Below are 18298 nucleotides of genomic sequence, written 5' to 3' on the forward strand. Positions count from 1 at the left end.
GATTCATTGCAACCAGAAGATTGTTTCTGAGAATACTCAAAACTTGCATTTCCTCCTCACTGCCTCACCCTCACACCGCACCTGAACACCTACCCCATACTAACAGGGGTGGGTGGGTTCAGCCTCGATTTATCTCCAACCGATCACCAGTCCAAGAAGAATCCAGGGAACAGGACTCAAGGGGGAAGAGGGATTCTAACAAGAAAACCTGGGTAAGTGTTTCACAGGGACGTCATTTCTTTCCTTTAAAAAAAATAGGATTGCAAACCCCAAAAAGCTTAACAATGTAACACTTCATTTAAATAGTAGCATACAACAACTGGCAGAGTGTGCATAAGTAGGTCATACTCATTAACTTTCACAGAAACATCTCTCAGAACACCAGGGCGCTCTTAAATTCGAACTACATCGCCATTGGCATTCCCTACCTTACTCACCCCTACTTTAGATACAATATAAGACTTTTGTACCCAAAGGGTTATACAGTAATGTACTTGAAAGGTCACTGAAATCTCTGAAAACATGTCAATTACCACCACTACTGAGACCTTTTTAGAAACAGGATATTCTAGATAATTTTTGGTTTTGCTTGTTTGTTTTGACGTGTTAATACCTTTTTCCTATGAGCGTTCAAGATAATGCTAACAATAAATGTTAATAAAATAAATATCTATTAAATATTTAAAAATAAACAAAGGCACATCATTCTATTTTGAAGGGTAAAAATATTTATGGCTTTCAATGCGAATATATTAAATTTCAACCTTAGAGGCCTATTTCACATTATGAGCCTGCGGCTTTTTTTTTTTTCTTTTTTTTGCCAAATAGAAAATCAAAGTTGGAGAACAACATTTGAGAACCTAGGTTGCCTGAAGCAAGAGCTACCAAAAATACACTGCTACCGATGGAGAAAAGGAAATTCTCCTTTTTCTATTAGTTTTCAAGAACACCCAGGTATTTCCTGCAAATCCTGATAAGACCCTAGCTCACCAGGCGGGGCTGGGGCGTCTGCTGAGAGGCAGCGAGGAGAGCCACCCCCACCCCCACACAATCCGAGCCTCCACCGCAGAGGCGGGAGTCAGTTTTCCAAAATTAGAAGAAAGTGACAGCCTCATGGCTGAGTGTGGAAACGACACCGTGTTCAAGGCGAAAACGTCACGAACCGCGTATTCACAGGAAACGTGATCTGGGTGGGAACCCACTTTCCCTACAACCCGGAGCCCTGGCAGATCTCAGGCCAGGCGAGCGTTCGTGCCAGCGAGAACGACAAGGGAAAGGAACGGGCGAACGGGGATAACCGAAGCTGAAACAGACCGCAGACTCTTCCGGTGCGGCACGAACGAGACAACCTCAAAGAAATAAATTTCTGGACGGCAGCATGTGCTTTGAGGACCAACACGTAGATCTGACGCTTTCCGTCTGGGTCAGAAAGGTCCAGAAACTGCGAAACTGCTGCGTGGAAAGAGTCTGCCCCGTTCCTGGGTGACGCGGAGGGGAGCTCTCTGGCTCTGGGGTTCCAGCGCCTTCCCCGGAGTCTGCGTGAGCAAAGAGGGCTGCGCACAGGGACGCGCGGTCAGGACAGGGATGCCGGCAGGGCAGCGGGGAGCTGCGCTAAGAACAGCTGTCTCCAGGCTCCTGGGTTCAGGACACGGAGCAGGCGCCTGGCCGGGACGAAGGGGCAGAGAGAGGCCCAGCACGGCCCCCCGGGGCCCTGACACACTGAGGCTCGGAGGTGCAGAGTTTGCGGAAAGCGAAGGGGATTTTCCTGCGAGCTCTGGGAAGCCTGCGGGCTGTCAGGGGCCAGATACCACGCGAAAGATGGATGATGGGGAGGGAGGAACAAATGTGGGCCCTGTGCAGAGACCAGCCCCAGCATCGCGCTGGAAAGGCAGGAAGACGAGACCCACGGGCCGTGCGTGTGAAGTGAACAGAGGAGGAGAACGATTAGGTTTTCTGCAAAACCTAAAATGCCAAAACACTGAATGGACGAGATCGCCTTTGCTTGGGAGCTGCTGGAGGTCGTTAGGAAAAGTTACATAATTTTAACGCTCCTACTTGGAGCTTGGACACGATTCTTCTTACTGTACGTCACAAACCCCTTTATACTAAATCTGCATGTTTTGTTTTAATATTTAAATTACATATATCCCCAAAACATGCTAAAACGTAGCTCTAAGGGGGCTGCTCACCGCTTTGATTGACACGTTTCCAAAAGGAGAAAGTCTGTGTCCCGGTTCACAGGGCACCGAGGGGCTCGGAGGGCCCGCCCTTCTCACAGGCTCCCTGGGTCCCGCACCCGCTTCCTCCGCACACGCTAGGTGCTCAGCAGCCGTCGAGCCTAATCAAGGCACTGACCGTCCCTCCCCGCTCCGCCGCGGAAGGGCCAAACCATGTAAACTCTTGGAAAACCCGAAAGGCACTCACACACAGTGGGATGCTTCCCACATTTCAAACTTAATACATATGTGACTATTTCCTAAACCCTTCCTCTAAAGTCCATGACAGCGGCGCTTCCCCTAGGATGTTCCTGCCGGACGGCTGCGTGGGAAGAGGGTGAGCCCTGGGCGAGGTGCCCAGACAGGAACACGACCTGCAGACGGCCGTGGATGCAGGAGCACGGGGAGCGCGGGGAGCGCAGGGAGCGCCTGGTGCAGACGTGCAGGGGCCTCCGGAGAACTTAGGGCTGCAGCCAGGATGGGAATCTACGTTAGTCTAGCAGATACCCAGGTCGTTTTCACCTCCCGACGTAAATAAGTGAGAGTGGGAAGCAAAGGACAGCATCATTAAAAAACAAAACAAAACAGAGAAAGGCTAATATCAAGAGAAAATTGCTAATGACTGAAGTGCTCTCTGCCCTTTTTAAAAAATACACTAAGGCAGCTATGCAAGTACGAAACAACTTCCGTTACCTGACCTGACTTATTCGAGCTCCGAGAGAAGAGTTTTACGGGGAGTATACACTCTAGTAACAAGAAGTGTGTTCTACATTTGCTGAATGCAGACTGATCATCCAAAGTTCTACAGGATGTTTACGAGAACAAGAAAGAAGTCGGCTAACCTGCTGCTGCTGCGGAGTACGAGACTAAATCAAGTAGTAACTTTCGTGTCAGCAGAGTAAGTGGCATACAGGACTTTGCCAGTTTAGCCTAGAACCCAGCACCGCAATCCCCGCACACGCTTCCGGGAGAAAACAGCAGGCCCGCCAAACCGTCACTGATGTGATCGGACCTGCGTTGCTGCTCTGTTGCTCTTTTTCAGTGCGAGTCAGGGCAACGTCTCCGTCCATTCGCTGCCCTCGTCTGTGGGAGGCAGGGGCGGGGGGCAAGAACATCTCTGAGACCCCTCTGGCCGTAAACCCCACAGGGCTCACGAGCACAAGGACCCTACAGGGACCCACAGAGAAAGCGAGGCGGGAGGAGCAGTAAGTCCGTCTTTAAACCAGCACCCAGGACAGTTGAGTGATGTGTTTTAAATCAGAATACAGACAGGCCAGGTCCATTTAGAGGTGCTGCTGCTCGCCGTCAGAATCAGAGCAAACTGCAGAACGGAAGGCTCCAGACGTTCCTTGTTGGGAAATTAAAAGGACACAGTCATCTGATACTTTGGCTTGATTGAAAACACACACGCAGACTCGATTTCGGGGCCGAGGAACTGACCGCCGTTCCCTCCCCCCTGCCCTTGGCCCGCCCTGGAGTCCCGTGGCCAAGAGCGGCCGCGCTTCCGTGGGAGTGAGGGGTGTCACGGGTGGAGAGTCAGAGTGGCTGCGTGGCAGATCAGCATTTCTTCCACAAAAGACACGTATTAAATAAAAGCTGCCGTCTTTTAAGTGTGACTGCTAACATTTCAGAGCTTGAGGTAACGGGAGGGAGGAAATCCAGAACCTTCTATCGTTGTCGGTGCTCTGCCGCAGCACCTGCGCTGGGTGCTGTCCAGGCATTCACTCTGCTGCACGTCTAACAAAGCCCACCGGGCCTCCGCCACGGGGCCACACCGTCCTCGGGGCTGGAGACAGGCGGAAGCAGGGAAGCCCTCGGCCGAGCGGGGCCCAGGGCTGGGGACTGGGGACCGGGGACCGCTATGCAGCAGCTTCGTGACATGTTACTGCTTCATCTTTTGGCAGGGAGGAGGCATTGGGGGTCAGGTGCTTTGCCAAAGATCACAGACCTCGCACAGTGCAGACCTGGAATTCAAACCAGGTAGTTCCTAACCTTGCATTTACACACAGCTACCTCACTAAAATTGACCACCGTAAATGTGAGTGGAAAAAGTGTATCTTTCCAAACTAAGAAGCAGAGAAACGCCACACATCAGAGCGTGCAAAGCCGGGAACGAGGATCCGGCTCGGTGGGCCGTTGTGAAAGTTGCGTCCGCTGCGGTTCCTGTGTCTCAGATAAATACTTGTGGTGGCCAAGAGGTCAAAATTAGAAAGCAGCTTCTTCCCAGAGCACTTGTTCAATTCAAGCGAGGATGAGAGTTAAAACCACATCGTTAAAAGTCGCCTGCAGTACAGCCTGAGCATGCACGTCCTTGGCGGCTCCGTCCTCGCTAACGGCTGAAGGACGCACCGCGCAGAGGGGCTGGGCAGGTGTGGGGAAGCCACCGTGTGACCACAGGTGGCAGCCAGCACGCCAAGTGCAGCTGTGTGCACGCCTGCTCAGGAACACTCACTTTCCAAGTGGACATCAGAGGACGTATCACACTTGGAAACGGCGTGGGGAGCATGAATTGTACCCTCGAGAGACCGCAGGGTGAGAACCCTGACGCCAGTGGGAAGGGGCCGTGCGCTCGCTGGGCTGGCACCGTCACCCAGTCAGAGAACAGCGTGCGTGCTGGGAATGGTGGAGAGCAGTTACTCCTTTGCTGACCACAGCAATGACAATGAGAACGGAACCCCCCGAGGGGTGTCCCATGTTTGTGAGCACAGATTTGGCACAGAGCATTCTAGTTGGCTTACAACAGTCGATTCTACTTTCAGCTTGTGTAAGCACATATGATAACTAAGTTCACAGAGGTATGTGAGAGACAAAATTCTCCATGTTCCTCTTCTGGGGGCACTACGAAAGCAAGTAAAACGCCATATTGGAGCATCGTTCCTCTCCCTGTGCCCACCTGGTGTCCCCCTTTCACCAGAGGAAGCACATCATCGTAGCAGTGAGTGTAACTTTGGTGGAAACAGATTTGCTGTGATAGCAGAAGATCCCCTCCAGTTACTTAGACACACCTTCGGAGTCCACCACGTGGTCAGACCAGACGGCAGACTAATTTTTCTAATGAGTGTTTTTATTAAGATCACTTTTATCTCCTCCACTACTTCAGGCCATGATGGAGTGGGCCTCCCAGAAGCAGGATTGGCACTAAGAAGAGAAGCCCCTTGAGAATTAAATAAACTTTCTTATTTAATAAAAAGGAACTAATAATAAACTAACAGTAATGATAGAAAAGGAGTGGTTTATAAAATTTATATTTTGCCAAGTGTGGTATTTTCTTCCTTAAAGAATAAAGGTACATCACAATGCAATAAGGGGGACAACCCGACAAGAGGATGTAACACTCGTAAATATTTACGAGCCCCACCAATGCGCAGACACAAAGCAAACATTAACAGGAAGAAAGGGGGAAATGGAAAGCAGTACAGCAACAGGGAGGGACTTCAGTACTCCACTTACACCGACGGACAGATCATTTGGGCAGAAAACCACTAAGGAGACAGAGGCCTTCCTTAAACAACACAGTAGGCCGGATAGACATAACCTCCAAAAGCATCGGATACACATTCTTTCCAAGTGCACACAGGACGTTCTCCAGGATGGATAGCACGCTAGGACACACACCAATTCTCAACAAATTCAAAAGGACAAAAATCACAGCAAGCATCTTTCCCAAACAAAATGATATAAAACTAGAAATCAATTCCAAGGAGGAAACCGGAAATAACACAAACACATGGAGACTTAGCAATTCACTGTTAACCACCATGGGCCAACAAAGACGTCAAAGAGGAAATCAAAGTACGCCTCGAGACAAATCCAAGTAAAAGCACAAGGTCCCGAAATCTTTAGGAAGCAGCAAAAGCAGCGAGAGGGAAGTTGAGAGTGCTACAGGCCTGCCTCCAGAGACAAGAAGACTCTCAAATAAACACTCTAACTTTACATCTAAAGCAACTAGAAAAAGAAGATTAAACAAAGACGAAGTTAGAAGAAAGGAAATTATAAAGATCAAAGGGAAAATTAAGTAGAGATAAAAATAGAAATCATCAATGAAAATAGAAGCTGGTTCTTTGAAAAGGCAAGCAAAACTGATAAACCTTTAGCCAGACTTGTCAAGAGAAAAAGAGAGAGAAGGTCAAAATGAGTAAAGTCAGAAACGAAACAGAAGTTACGACTGACACCGCAGAAGCACAAAAACCATGAGAGAAGTACTATGAGCACGTGTTCACCAACAAAGAGGACAATCTAACAGAAATGGATAAATTCCTAGAAACACACAGTCTTCCAAGACCAACTCATGAAGAAATAGAAAATCCGAATAAATTGATCACTAGTAACAAAATTGAATCAGCAATCAAAAATCTCCCAATAATCAAGAGATCAGGTCCAGATGGTGTCATAGGTGAATTCTACCAAATAAAGAGGATTTTAGTGTCCTCCAAATTATTCCGAAAAATTAAAAATAAATGAACACTTCCAAACTCATTCTATTAGGTCAGCATTACTCAGCCACCAAAACCAAAGGCAAGAAAATGCATCCATCCATCCATCCATACATACAGGCCCCAATCCTGGAAGAACATAGCTGCAAAAATCTTCAACAAAACATTAAATTCATCAAATTCAAAAATACATTACAAAAATCAAAACCATGAGCAAATAGGATTTATTCCAGGGCTGCAAGGATGTCTTAATATCCACAAATCAATCAACTTGACATACCACATGAACAAAACAAACAATAAAAATCATATAATCATTGTAATATGCAAAAAAAAAGCATTTGACAAAACTCAATGCCAATTTACAGCAAAACCTCTCAACAAAGTGGGTATAAAGGAAAAATACCTCAACACAATAAAGTCCATCACGTATCAAAGACCCACAGCTAATATTGTAACAGTGAAAAGCTGCCAGCTTTTCCTCTAAGATCAGAAATAAGGCAAGGATGCCCATGTTTGCCACTTTTATTCATAGTGTTAAGTCCTAGCCACAGCAATCGGACAAGAAAAAAATAGACAAAAGACATTCGAATCGGAAAGGAAGCAGTAAGGCTGTCGTTTGCTGCCGAAGACATATATTGTATATAGAAAACCCCAATGATCTCACCAGAAGGTCACTGGAACTAATGTGTGAATTCATTACACTTGCAGGATATAAAGTTAATATACAGACAATTACTGTATTTCTATATACTAATCAATAAATATCGAATTTAAATAAATGGATCAAAGACTTGAATGTAAGACCTGAAACCAAAAAACTCCTAGAAGAAAACGCGGGCTACAGGCTTTTTGACACTGGCAACATGTTATGGCTCGGGCTCCTCCAGCAAGGGCAACAGAAGCAAAAATAAACAAACGGGACTGTGTCACCTGAAAAGAGTTTGCACAGGAAAGGAAACCGTCACCGAAAAGGTAATCTCCTGAAAGGGAAAAGGTATTTACAAATGATTTACCTGATAAGGGGTAATTATCCAAAATAGATAAAGAACTCATAAAAATAAATTTAAGAAAAAACAATCACATTAAAAAAATGGGCAGGGGACCAGCATAGACATTTTTCCAAAGAGGATATACAGATGCCAACAAGCCAGGAAGAGATGCTCAGCATCACCAGTTACCAGGGAGACGAAAATCAAAACCACAGGAGACACCACCCCACACCTGTCACAGTGGCTGTGGCTGGGGAGGCTCATCGTCGGGTTGTACCTATCCTAGTGAATTTTGCCCTTTCTTTCTTATGGTCTGTGAACCTTATAAATGTAACAGGTGTTATGTGTATGTCTCCATCTTTAAATTCTATGATGAGAACACATCTGTCCCTTGAATCAAGCTTCTTGATTGTCCAGGTAAGTGGCTTTCCAATTCCTTGGCAGTGATCCCCAGCAGCATCGGGACCCCACGGGAAGACACACTGTCACTGAACAAAGGTTTCATGGAACCGCGTTTGCTATCACACCTGCGGAGCCTTCTGATATTGTCTGCTCCGTTATATTTTATTTCACTGAAAATAACGCTAGTTGCAGTGCACTAAATTGATTTCACAACTCATCGATGGGCTATGACCCGCATGGAAGCACTGCTCAGCGTTTACAGGACTTCCACGCTGCTCCATTTACTTAAGGACAGAATCTCGGAAACCACAGGGGTGTGTTCCCGCCCCAGACGTGAAGTAATCGTGGACTAAGGAAGAGGGACCAGGAAGTGGAGAGACTGTGACTCAGCGAATCCGGGGGGAGCAGGAGGGAGGCAAAGAACACGTGAAGGCCTCTGAGTTTTTGCTGTGGTTTTTTTTTCAGTTTTGAGGATTTGAGTATGGTTTGAACGCCCATCAACATAAGATTTAGTATTTGTAATGTTTAACCCTACATTCAGGAATTATTCTATTCTACGTTGACACACCTTTTATCTAAAAAATTGGTGTTGAAAACTGGGAACATGGCCGCCTATACGATTTTACTCACTACAGAAAACATGAGAGGACAGATTTTATTGTGTGTTGATTTGTGGTCATGGAATCAAATAATACAAATAACAGATGCAAAGTAAATAGACAATTGAAAAATTCAAAGACTTGCCAATCTGTTAAGGATTTACACATATAAAGAAATTTGGAAGTGTGTGTTCCTATTAATGAATCAAAATTAGTGAAAACAGTATCCTTTATTTGATGTTTGAACAACAAACTATTTTTTTTTGAAAAAACAGAGTATAAATGTATAATTATTACAAGATCTTTCTTACCTTTTGGAACCAAATTCCTAAAAATATCTTTACAAAGTTAAATAAAATTCAGCTCCAGGATAGACTTCACTTAAAGCAAACTTATTCAGAATTTTCTTTATAAACTACATACAGATTTGGTTACAGTTTCTCTGAAATTTAGCCCTGCTCTATGGATAAATCATGCCCTAAAGACTTTATCCTCAGTAAAATAAAAAATAAAAAAACACGCACTGCAACCTATCATCCCATCACACTTTCTGTGAGCAAGATTAATTCGTACAGGTGGCCACATTTTCAATTACTTTTTGGAACCAACTCTTAAAAGCAATCTTCTGAATTTGCTCTCAAAAATACGCGGCAGCAACAACGAGGGTTACGATGCTTCAGAAGTAAAAATCGGAGTCAACTGGCCAACAAACGTAAGTCGTGTGCGGGTTTCTGTCCTTGGCTGACACGTACTCTTAGTCAGCAGGGGCCCTTCCTGACCTTTCTCTGGAGCCGCCGCATGCAAAGTAAAGGCGGACTAGTGGTGAGAGTGAAGGCCAGGTTTGCTCGCCAGCATTTTCCTGGACAAGTGCCGGCCAGAGTCACTGTGCCCTGTGCATCTGACACTCCCGCTGGGGTTCCGAGTGTGCGGGCTGGCACGTGACTGGCGGTGCACCCTCAGCGTGCCCGCGGGAGGGGGCTCACTCCCTCCCCCCCAGAGAAGTCCCCCTTGCCCTCTTACCTAAAGAATGCGCCGCGGTGGTTTTGGAGCTGAAGAAGCGGCCCAGGCCCAGGTCCCCGAGCTTGACCACACCCGTGGCCGTGATGAACACGTTTGCTGGTTTGATGTCTGGGCACAGGGGAGCCATCGGGGGGAAGATGAGGTCAGTCTGGCTGTTTTCAGGGACTAAAAACCACTTTTCATGGTAGAATTTAAAGTGTATCGTGAAAATAAGTCTGTTTGAATTTCGAAGCAATTACTTTACTTCGAGTAATTTTTATGTACCTTAATATTTATGTGCTCAGTCCTCTGAGAGACAAATAATCATTAATGCAGCGTGATAAAGGTCACAATTAATTTTCATTTACAACACATTTTTGTTTCCCGTTATCAGGTAAACTCATCAAATTCAAAGCACAAAATAAATTTGTATCCCTTTTACATCGATTTTAAATAAAATATCTTACTAAGTATTAATTTATAGATACATTTACATAAAATAGAAAATCATAACTGTATATACATATAATTTGTGTAGACAGCCTTAGAAATCTTAATTGCTTAAATAAATATTAATATTAAATAAATTAAATAACATTTTTCATGCCCCCAAATCAAGAGGTCAGTTCCTTAGTGATGTAACCTTCACATTATGCCCAGCAATTCAACTAATAACCACAAACATATTGACGGCTAATGCTGAGAATTAAAAATCTAAGTAGCCATAATATACACTGTTTATTTGGTTAAAAAAAAACAACCAAGTGTCTTCCTTACGTTTTCCTGCATGTTTTTTTTTCTTTACCTACCAAATCCGTAACACGCTCAGAAGAATCAAGCAAATAATCCTCATTCCCTTTGGAAGCCAAGGAGGGCTTACTCAAAGGCTCACCATGCTGGCAAACCTGTAACTCGGACGCAGGCCACCCGAGGCAGCGCGCCGCCGTCCCACGCGGGCGTGCCAGGGACGCTCTTACCTCTGTGCATGACCCGGCGGGAGTGCATGTGCTCGAGCGCACTGCAGAGCTGGACGAAGTACTTCCAGACGGTCCTCTCCGGGATCAGCCGCTTTTGTTTTTTGAAATGCTTTTAAAAATGAGAAATAGAATTGTAAGTACCAGAATTCCTTAGGACTAGGTTCTGACATGCAAAAAGTCGTAAGTCAGAAAAACACCTACTTTGTCTCCCTAATACCAATGAAAGAGTCAACGGTTTTCCAGGGTAAAATGGTCCCAAGACTTTACCGGGCTGAATGGCTTCCATTCTCCCACTTATACCTAAAGTGAGCACAGGCCAAAAAACGCTCTCTTTGCGATGCCCAACTATTTCAAAACATTAACATTATGTAAAATTGTTTCTTATCCCAAAAGGAAGATGTCGAATTTCATGTGAGGAAAAGCCAGAACAAAACAGTCTAGAAACCTGAAGGTATTTATGTTCATTGGAAGACGATTCTTCTGCCGATAGAGGTTTCACTGCAGAATTCCTTTTAAATAAATACCGAGCCACCCTGGTGACTTGGAATATCCCTACCCTTCCCATCTCCGGTTCATAAGAACAAAGGAAGCAATAATAACAATGGTCAGACCTGAGACCCCCACAGGCCCAGGTAATACGACAGGTGGCCTCCACAGGAGAAGACAGGTAGGTAGAGTTCTTTCTTCTTTGTCATAAATTTGTACTTAGGTCAGACATTTACCGTCAGAAGGATGTTACTCTCCCAGACAAACACACCTCTGTAATTACAATGCATTCTAAGATGACATTTTGCAGCGGTTACTTCAGAGAATTACCTGCACAGAGGCTAGGCTGATGGAGAAGACGGGTGCTTCCAAAAGCAAAGCTGACGGCTCCTAGCGTGATAGTGATTCAATACACCTCTCTCTACAGAAACATTTTCCTCCAGAGGTATGGGTTCTCACCACACTAAGCTGCACAAATATTTGCTATACACATTTGGGGGAATTATATAAACATGTAAAACAGTTATGCCTCCATTAGGACTTTGGTAAGTGATCCTAGTTTGCAGCATGTGAGAATTTTCACTGTTGGCACTCTGAGTAAAATTCACGTATCTTAACTTGCTTTAGAAGGTACAAAGCAGAGCGGGCCAGGCAGCCACGAGATCGCAGAACACACTCATCACAGGCATCTGATTTTATCTGCTTTGATAAAATATTTCCACCCGAGCTTTGTAAGTTTGGAAAATCCGCTGAGTACTCAACTGCTTCTGCATTATGCTTCATAATAGATTTATCAATGAATCTCTCCATTCCCCGATCATACAGGTTATTAATAGAAGCTGAAAATATATTTTGCCTTGCGATAGAAAATGTGAAACAGGTGAAGATTTTTCTGAGCAATTAAGCCTTGGGAAAAACAGAACCTTCAATTATTTAGCAAACGAAGAAAATAAGTTCCTATAATGTCACAAAGTTCTTCCCCCCAAAAAGCTGTCTTTTGAACACCGGGACATTACTGCCAAGGAAATGAAGTCAAGTATTTTTTTAAAGTCGATAAAGAATGTATGAGCCCCTCATTTACTGAAAGGTAGGTCCCCGCCTTCCTGCCACACGGATAATTCTGCAGAGTAGCTTCTGTGTCCCTAAAACCGAGAGAGCCAGCACGTGGAAACGCTGAAAATGCTTCCTCCTGCATCCGAGCACCAGAGCCATGTGGACGTGGCCCACAACGCATCCCCTCAGTCACGTTACCCCGGACAGCAGGGGGACCGCTGGGGAGACACTTTAACATCCGTAACAAGGAAAACGCAGCAGGACAGCACTGAGAAGAGCGAGCCTGTCCGCAGAGATCCAGGCGGGAGGGAAGCCCGGGGCACGCTCTGGCCTTCGCTGTCTCTGCTGCCAGCCCACCGCCCAGGTGCGCCTGCTCTGTCCAGGGCCACTACAGGTCAGCACCAGCCTCAGGCACAGAGAGCAGGAAGCTCCCAGAGAACCGTCTCCTCGCTTCTCCCAGGTAAACACAGCTCAAACCGTAGCACCCCCTTCCGTTGTGCTCACAGAATGACGTCATCACGGCACATCAGTCTCAGGCCATTAAAACTAGGTTCTACACGGCCCCACGGCCCCACTGCTTCGGGAGCAGAGAGCCCTGAGCGATGTCTATCAGTAGCGCTGCGCTGTGGGGCACACCTGCGCACACGTGCCGCGCACAGACAGCGGTCCGCGTGGGCTCTCCCGCAGGTGCGCCTGCTTCACTTGCACAGCACGCGGTTTTCGGAGAGCGCCGCTGGTTGGGCACCTTGGGCTTCTGAGCGGTGCTAGTGGACAAGGAACAGACCGCCTTTGGAGCCACTGGCCCTTCTCACGGTCCCCGCCAGGGGCTGGGGTGGGAAGCGGGGTGTTGGGTGAGCTGCACGTCAGAGTCAGGGCAGAGAGGTGGTGCTCTGCTGGGGAGAGCTCAGTGCTCGCAGGAGCCAAAGGTCAAGAGGGCCAGAGACGTTTGATTGCCCGCACAGCCTGTAAGGCTGGGTGAGCACAAACAAAACGTGTCTGCGGATGTAAGAAACCACCCCACCAAAAGGGTGAAGGAGATTTCTAAGTTACAACATGTTGATATTTTAGCTAATTTGTCAAAGCTTATGGTAAGCAGAGTTCTCACAGCTCACCCCGAAATTCCCCAGTCTGGGTGTGAAATCCCCTCCTGTTGAGTGTGAGCTGGTGGTGAGCACGAAGAACGAGCCTTCTCACACTGTGTCACCGTACGTGGTGGAAAGGGTGCCCCAGATGGAATGAAGTCTCCAAACCAGCTGCTTCTCAGTTCTGCAGAAGGGAGGCTGGCCCAGCAGGCTGAAATGAACTCTGGTTTACATGTTGCTCAGGCTGGTCCCTCATCTCCTCCTCACCCAGTCTCTGTCACCAAATATGCTTCTCGACGTGGCCGGGGCGACATGAGTGGCACTGACGAGGAATCCTGCACAGTGGGGCAGGTATTGGTCCACCTGAGGGGACCGACAGTGCAGAGAATGGACAGCATGCAGCCCACAACTCGACACACTGGAACCTGTTCCATACAAGCCTATTTCCCTTCAGAGGCCGGACTGCGGGTGCTAAAGAGACATCCGTTGACAAATCCTGGGTCTCCTTTCATGTTCAAGCCCATCTGGGAACGATTTCCTCTGACCACGGCCTCAGGTATTCCTTTGTCACTAATTAGAGAAATACTGAATGTTTCAACTATAAATCGCCTAATTATATCTGTCAGCCTGCTCTAAACCAATTAATTATTTGCTGGAAAAGTCTTTGATACGATGCTGTCCAGAGGTTTGCTTCGGGAATGCTGACTAGGAGCTGCATTTGTGCTTCTATCTTCTCCCCCAATTAAGCCGGAGACTTGAGACCGAGAACTGTTGTGTTGTGACGATTCACAACACTCCTCACTATGACGAATGAACGACATCCTTACAATTCAGGTACCCGCGGCTGTCCTGCTTTAAGTCACACCGTGCTCCTTCAGAGAAGAAGTTCCTGTGAATTTTTCCTAATGGGTCTACTTTACGAAGATCAGCTGACAGCACAAATAATTAGAAAACAGTTACGGAAGTTCTTAGGGCTGACCGGGAGAAGGCCCTCCTCTCCGACCGCTGTGTTCTCTCAGCATCTCAGCAGCTCCCGTGAGAGCGGAGCAGGAGCAGCAGTGGGCCCCTGGGACCGAGAAGCGGGTCAGGCGTAGAGCAATGCACCCTCACACACACACCAGCATCTCGGTGCGAGGCACAGCCATCAGCCGGTCCCACCCTGGAAACACGCCAGGTGAGCAAAGCAGACCAGGCCCCTGTACTCAACGGGGCTTCAAGTCAGGTGGGAAAGAGCGACATCTGGGCACAGTCAGACACACGGACACGGCGACTGCACTGCCTGGCTGTGTGACTGCGTGGGTCACAAGGCTCGGCCTCAGAGAGTGACGTCCGCGTGGAGAGCTGAGTGATTCAGACCAGACAGCGGCCCGAGGGTGGGGAGGGGCCATGGGGCAGACGGGCGTCTGATGCCCCTGACACCCCCACGCAGGAGGCCCCAGCCGCCCCAAGACCTGGGAGGTCCGGGCTGGGGGGACTGGTGCTCAGGAGAAGGCGGGGCCCAGGCCGAGGCTCCCACGAGAATCGCCGACACCTGCCCCAGAGGCCTCGCCTGTGGACTAGGCGAGCAGACGGTGCTCAGGATAAAACGCAGACTCTTTACAGGCTCACACTGCAATGCCCCCTGGGGAGGCAGGAGGAATGGTATTACTGATCCTCTACGCAAGAACCACTTCAGAATTCTACCAGAGCACATTAGATTGCTCTAGAAGCTTAGAACTTAAGAGTCAGTTGCTATCTTTTATTTTAGAAAAGTTTCCTAATTAGTCTTTTACATGATAGATCCCTTCAAATTTTGGTCTGAAGCCCCCAGGGTCGTTTACGAGCATAGTTCTACATCGGCGGCCCTGCTCATTACCACACCCAGAACCCTGCAGTTCTGAACCTGTCTCACTAGCTCCCCTGGGCCAGCTGATGAAAACTTGCCCTTGATGGCGTCTCCATGGGTGGCGAGACCCACTCAAAGAAGGGAGCTGGGTTCGTTGCCACGGCAGACACGCAACCACACGGACAGCCCCTCCCCCTTTCCCACTGGCCTGAGAGGCGCCTCTGCTGAAGGCGGAGGCAGGTCCCTGCAAGGCACTCGGGCCCTGCGCTTGTTTGCTCAGGTGGTGAAGGGACAGGCGCATCCCCCACGGTGCAGAAAGGGAGGTCTCACCTGCACACGAGGAGCGGGGGCGGAAAAGGAAGAAAACTGGTTTGGACAAGGGCAAGACTGCGCGACAGTCTAAGCCCCCCAATCCCCTGTCAATGGGGGGAGATGTGTAACAACCCATCTGCTGCTCTTCTGAGTCTCCAGCAGGAGTTCGCCTCCGGCCTTCCCACTAGAATTAACTCTTGTTTCTAAAGGGCCTGGCACCGAATTTTGTTTTAGCCGTCTCTATGTCTCATAGGGACAGCTGCTTAGCAAAGCTTCACATCTGTGTATTTGCATTTCTTTTTAAAGTTAGACTACAGTACTTTTTTATTGGCCATTAATCCGCAAAGACATTTTGTTGGTGGTTGGCTGTGCCCATGGTGGGAAGTCCCTAGAATGGAAAATCAGATAACCCATCAGAAGTGAGTCACACTCCCCGTGGGACTTCAGTCAGCCCGATGGCATTCTGTGATACAGAGAACATTAGCTTCCTTTTCTGCAGCACCGTCTTGAGGCCGACCCCGCCCTGCAGGTCAGGACACTGCACCTGGCCGAAGGGACGCGGCTGGAGTGCGGAGTGGCTGCCTCCCAGCTCTCCTGGGAGAGCAGGGTCCGAACCGCTGCTGGGGAGTCGGCCAGCGCCCGGCTCAGGAACCCTGAGAGGCTTTGGAATGGAAGGTGGGTGGCAGGTTCTCCTCTGATTTTCAAAGGCGCCCTGTGGTACAAGTCTTTCGAGGCCTCGAAAGGAAAACACGAGAGTTTGGCCCGAGCCAGGCCCAATTTCCAACGCCAGCTCTTCTGTTAACGAGCGATGGCGCTCGTGTTCTCGGGGTGTCAGGTCTACCCCCCAGAACCCCATGCACACTGACCAGGCCGGTGCACAGGCAGCTGCCTGCTAGGTCAGGCTTGTGGGAAGTCACACTGCCACCTCCAGGTCCAGGAAGCTAGACAGGAACTTCGCCAACAGTCAGCCCCCGTGTGGCCAGGACTTCTTTACTAATTGACAGTTTTTCTCATTGTCGTCCCTGCGTCCCACTCAGGACCAACGGGAGAAAGCCAAATTCGAGTCTCTAGCCCATCCCAGGGGAAGCCTGGATTCCTCTCCACGTGACAGCCAGTAACCAGGGCGCATCTGCAGCCCCTTGTTCCACGCAAAGGTGCCCTATTCCTCCACCTGCCTGCGACTCTGCCCAGGCTCAGTGACAGTGGCCGACTGCCTTGCTACAGGAAGCTCAGAATACATGCCTTCGTCGAGTCCTTTGTCTGGTTTTCTGTGACTTCCACACTGTTCAGCTCATCTTCCAGCCAAATGCAGAGTCCCATCCCAGCCTCCCGCGCAGCTGGGCGTTCGGGACTGCGTTCTCGCCGGTGGGGGAAAGCTAACGGTGCTGAGCGGCAGCCTCCAGCAACGGGCCTGAGGACACGGCCAGCAAGGGCCCTTTGTCCCTTCACGCTGGGACGGTGACTCAGTCAGCGGTAAGCAGGCTCGGTCTCTGAGAATCTGACAGATCAGAGCGGCCGGGTAGGCCCCCGAATTTTGTGTTACAAAGAAATACACATAGGAATCACAACACAGCAGTAGCTTCCACTTACACACACCTCGCTAGGTGTGAGGCGCTGTCCCAAGCTCGTAACGAACTCCAATTAATTAATCAATTAAAATGCCCTGGGAAGTAGGTTCTATTATTATTCTGACTTTCAGAAAATGAGGCGCACAGAGAAGGAAGTTGCCCGAGGACAAGCAGTTTTTAGGCTACTGTTACTTGGGGGATTCTATGACTTGTAGCTAAACTGGAACCCAATTTACATGATTTTCAAGAAAAAAAGAATAACTGTAAAGTGGTCGCATCAGGGTTGGATATGCACGATCCAAACGCATTCGTCTCCGAGGTTGCGCCCCCAGGAACGGCGGGGCTGCTCAGAAATCTCTCTCTGCCCCACTCTGCCCGGTGTCCAGAGACAGAGGAACAAGGCCAGTCCGCTCGGAGAAACCCAGCTGCCCAGGGCCAGCGTCAGCTCACAGAAGACAAGTCTCGGTGGATGTCCAAGCTGGCTCTGGAGCGTTCGTGCATCCAGGGTGCCTGGCATGCACTTCATCATCACGGCCATTCCCACCACTGCCTATCACTGACCGCCTGGCTGCCAGAGCCAGGACACGCACCGAGGTCTTCGTTCAAAGTGTCTGCTGGCCCTGCGTGTCTAGTAGACAATCCTATTAGCAACCGTATGTCTGTAGGTGGTTTTTTCATTTTATTTCAAACCTTACCTTTATCATTCTGGATAGATCACCAGCATCTGCTAATTCCAAAACTATGTTTAATTCATTATCTTCAATGAATGATGCATAATATTTAATCACATTTGGGTGGTTGAGTTGCTAAGGAGAAAAAAAGGTATCAAAAAGTTATCTCACTGTAAATTCTCGGTAGTTTTATAACTGAAGAATAAATTTAGTTACTGGTTTCACTTTGCAGTTATAGAAATCAACATGACTGCATTTTTCCTTAATCTTGTGAGTTTTAAAACAACTATTCTAAGTTTTGAAAGTAAAGCTAGGTATCAATTTTACTTTCATATTCTTTATTAGAAGTACTATAGTAATTCATGCACTTAAAATCTTTTAAAGTATTGCTATGTCCAATAAACATATCTATATGTGCATATAAATGAATGACATAATTAAATCAATTGTCAAAATTACAATATATCCTTCAAAACGAGAACTGTCCTTTCAGGGCCCTGAACGGTAGATACAGTTTTCCTTTTCACTTGTATTTGGGTGTCAGAGCTGACCCTAGTATAACTACATCCAGTGGTTAAAAGTTAAAACAAACAAAATAATAACTAACATCTGTTACATGGTACCTAAATACTGCTTTTACATCAGGTAACATGAATATATGGAACTCATCTATGGAACTGATT

At 47.7% G+C, this 18298-nt stretch overlaps 1 protein-coding gene across 3 annotated transcripts in view; it reads right to left on the minus strand.

The window, feature by feature from the left end:
• Window positions 1-18298, minus strand: part of NEK7 (NIMA related kinase 7) — a 76871-nt gene that overhangs the window by 11467 nt on the left and 47106 nt on the right. For all 3 annotated transcript variants that reach the window (XM_053912506.1, XM_053912507.1, XM_053912508.2), the window contains exons 5-7: window positions 17640-17750; window positions 10619-10727; window positions 9663-9770 (exon numbers count right to left, since the gene is read on the minus strand). In XM_053912506.1, the coding sequence (XP_053768481.1) occupies window positions 9663-9770; window positions 10619-10727; window positions 17640-17750 (328 nt within the window). The remainder of the gene's footprint in view (window positions 1-9662; window positions 9771-10618; window positions 10728-17639; window positions 17751-18298) is intronic.

This window comes from Desmodus rotundus, chromosome 10 (genome assembly GCF_022682495.2).
Source record: "Desmodus rotundus isolate HL8 chromosome 10, HLdesRot8A.1, whole genome shotgun sequence".
Classification (NCBI taxonomy): domain Eukaryota; kingdom Metazoa; phylum Chordata; class Mammalia; order Chiroptera; family Phyllostomidae; genus Desmodus; species Desmodus rotundus.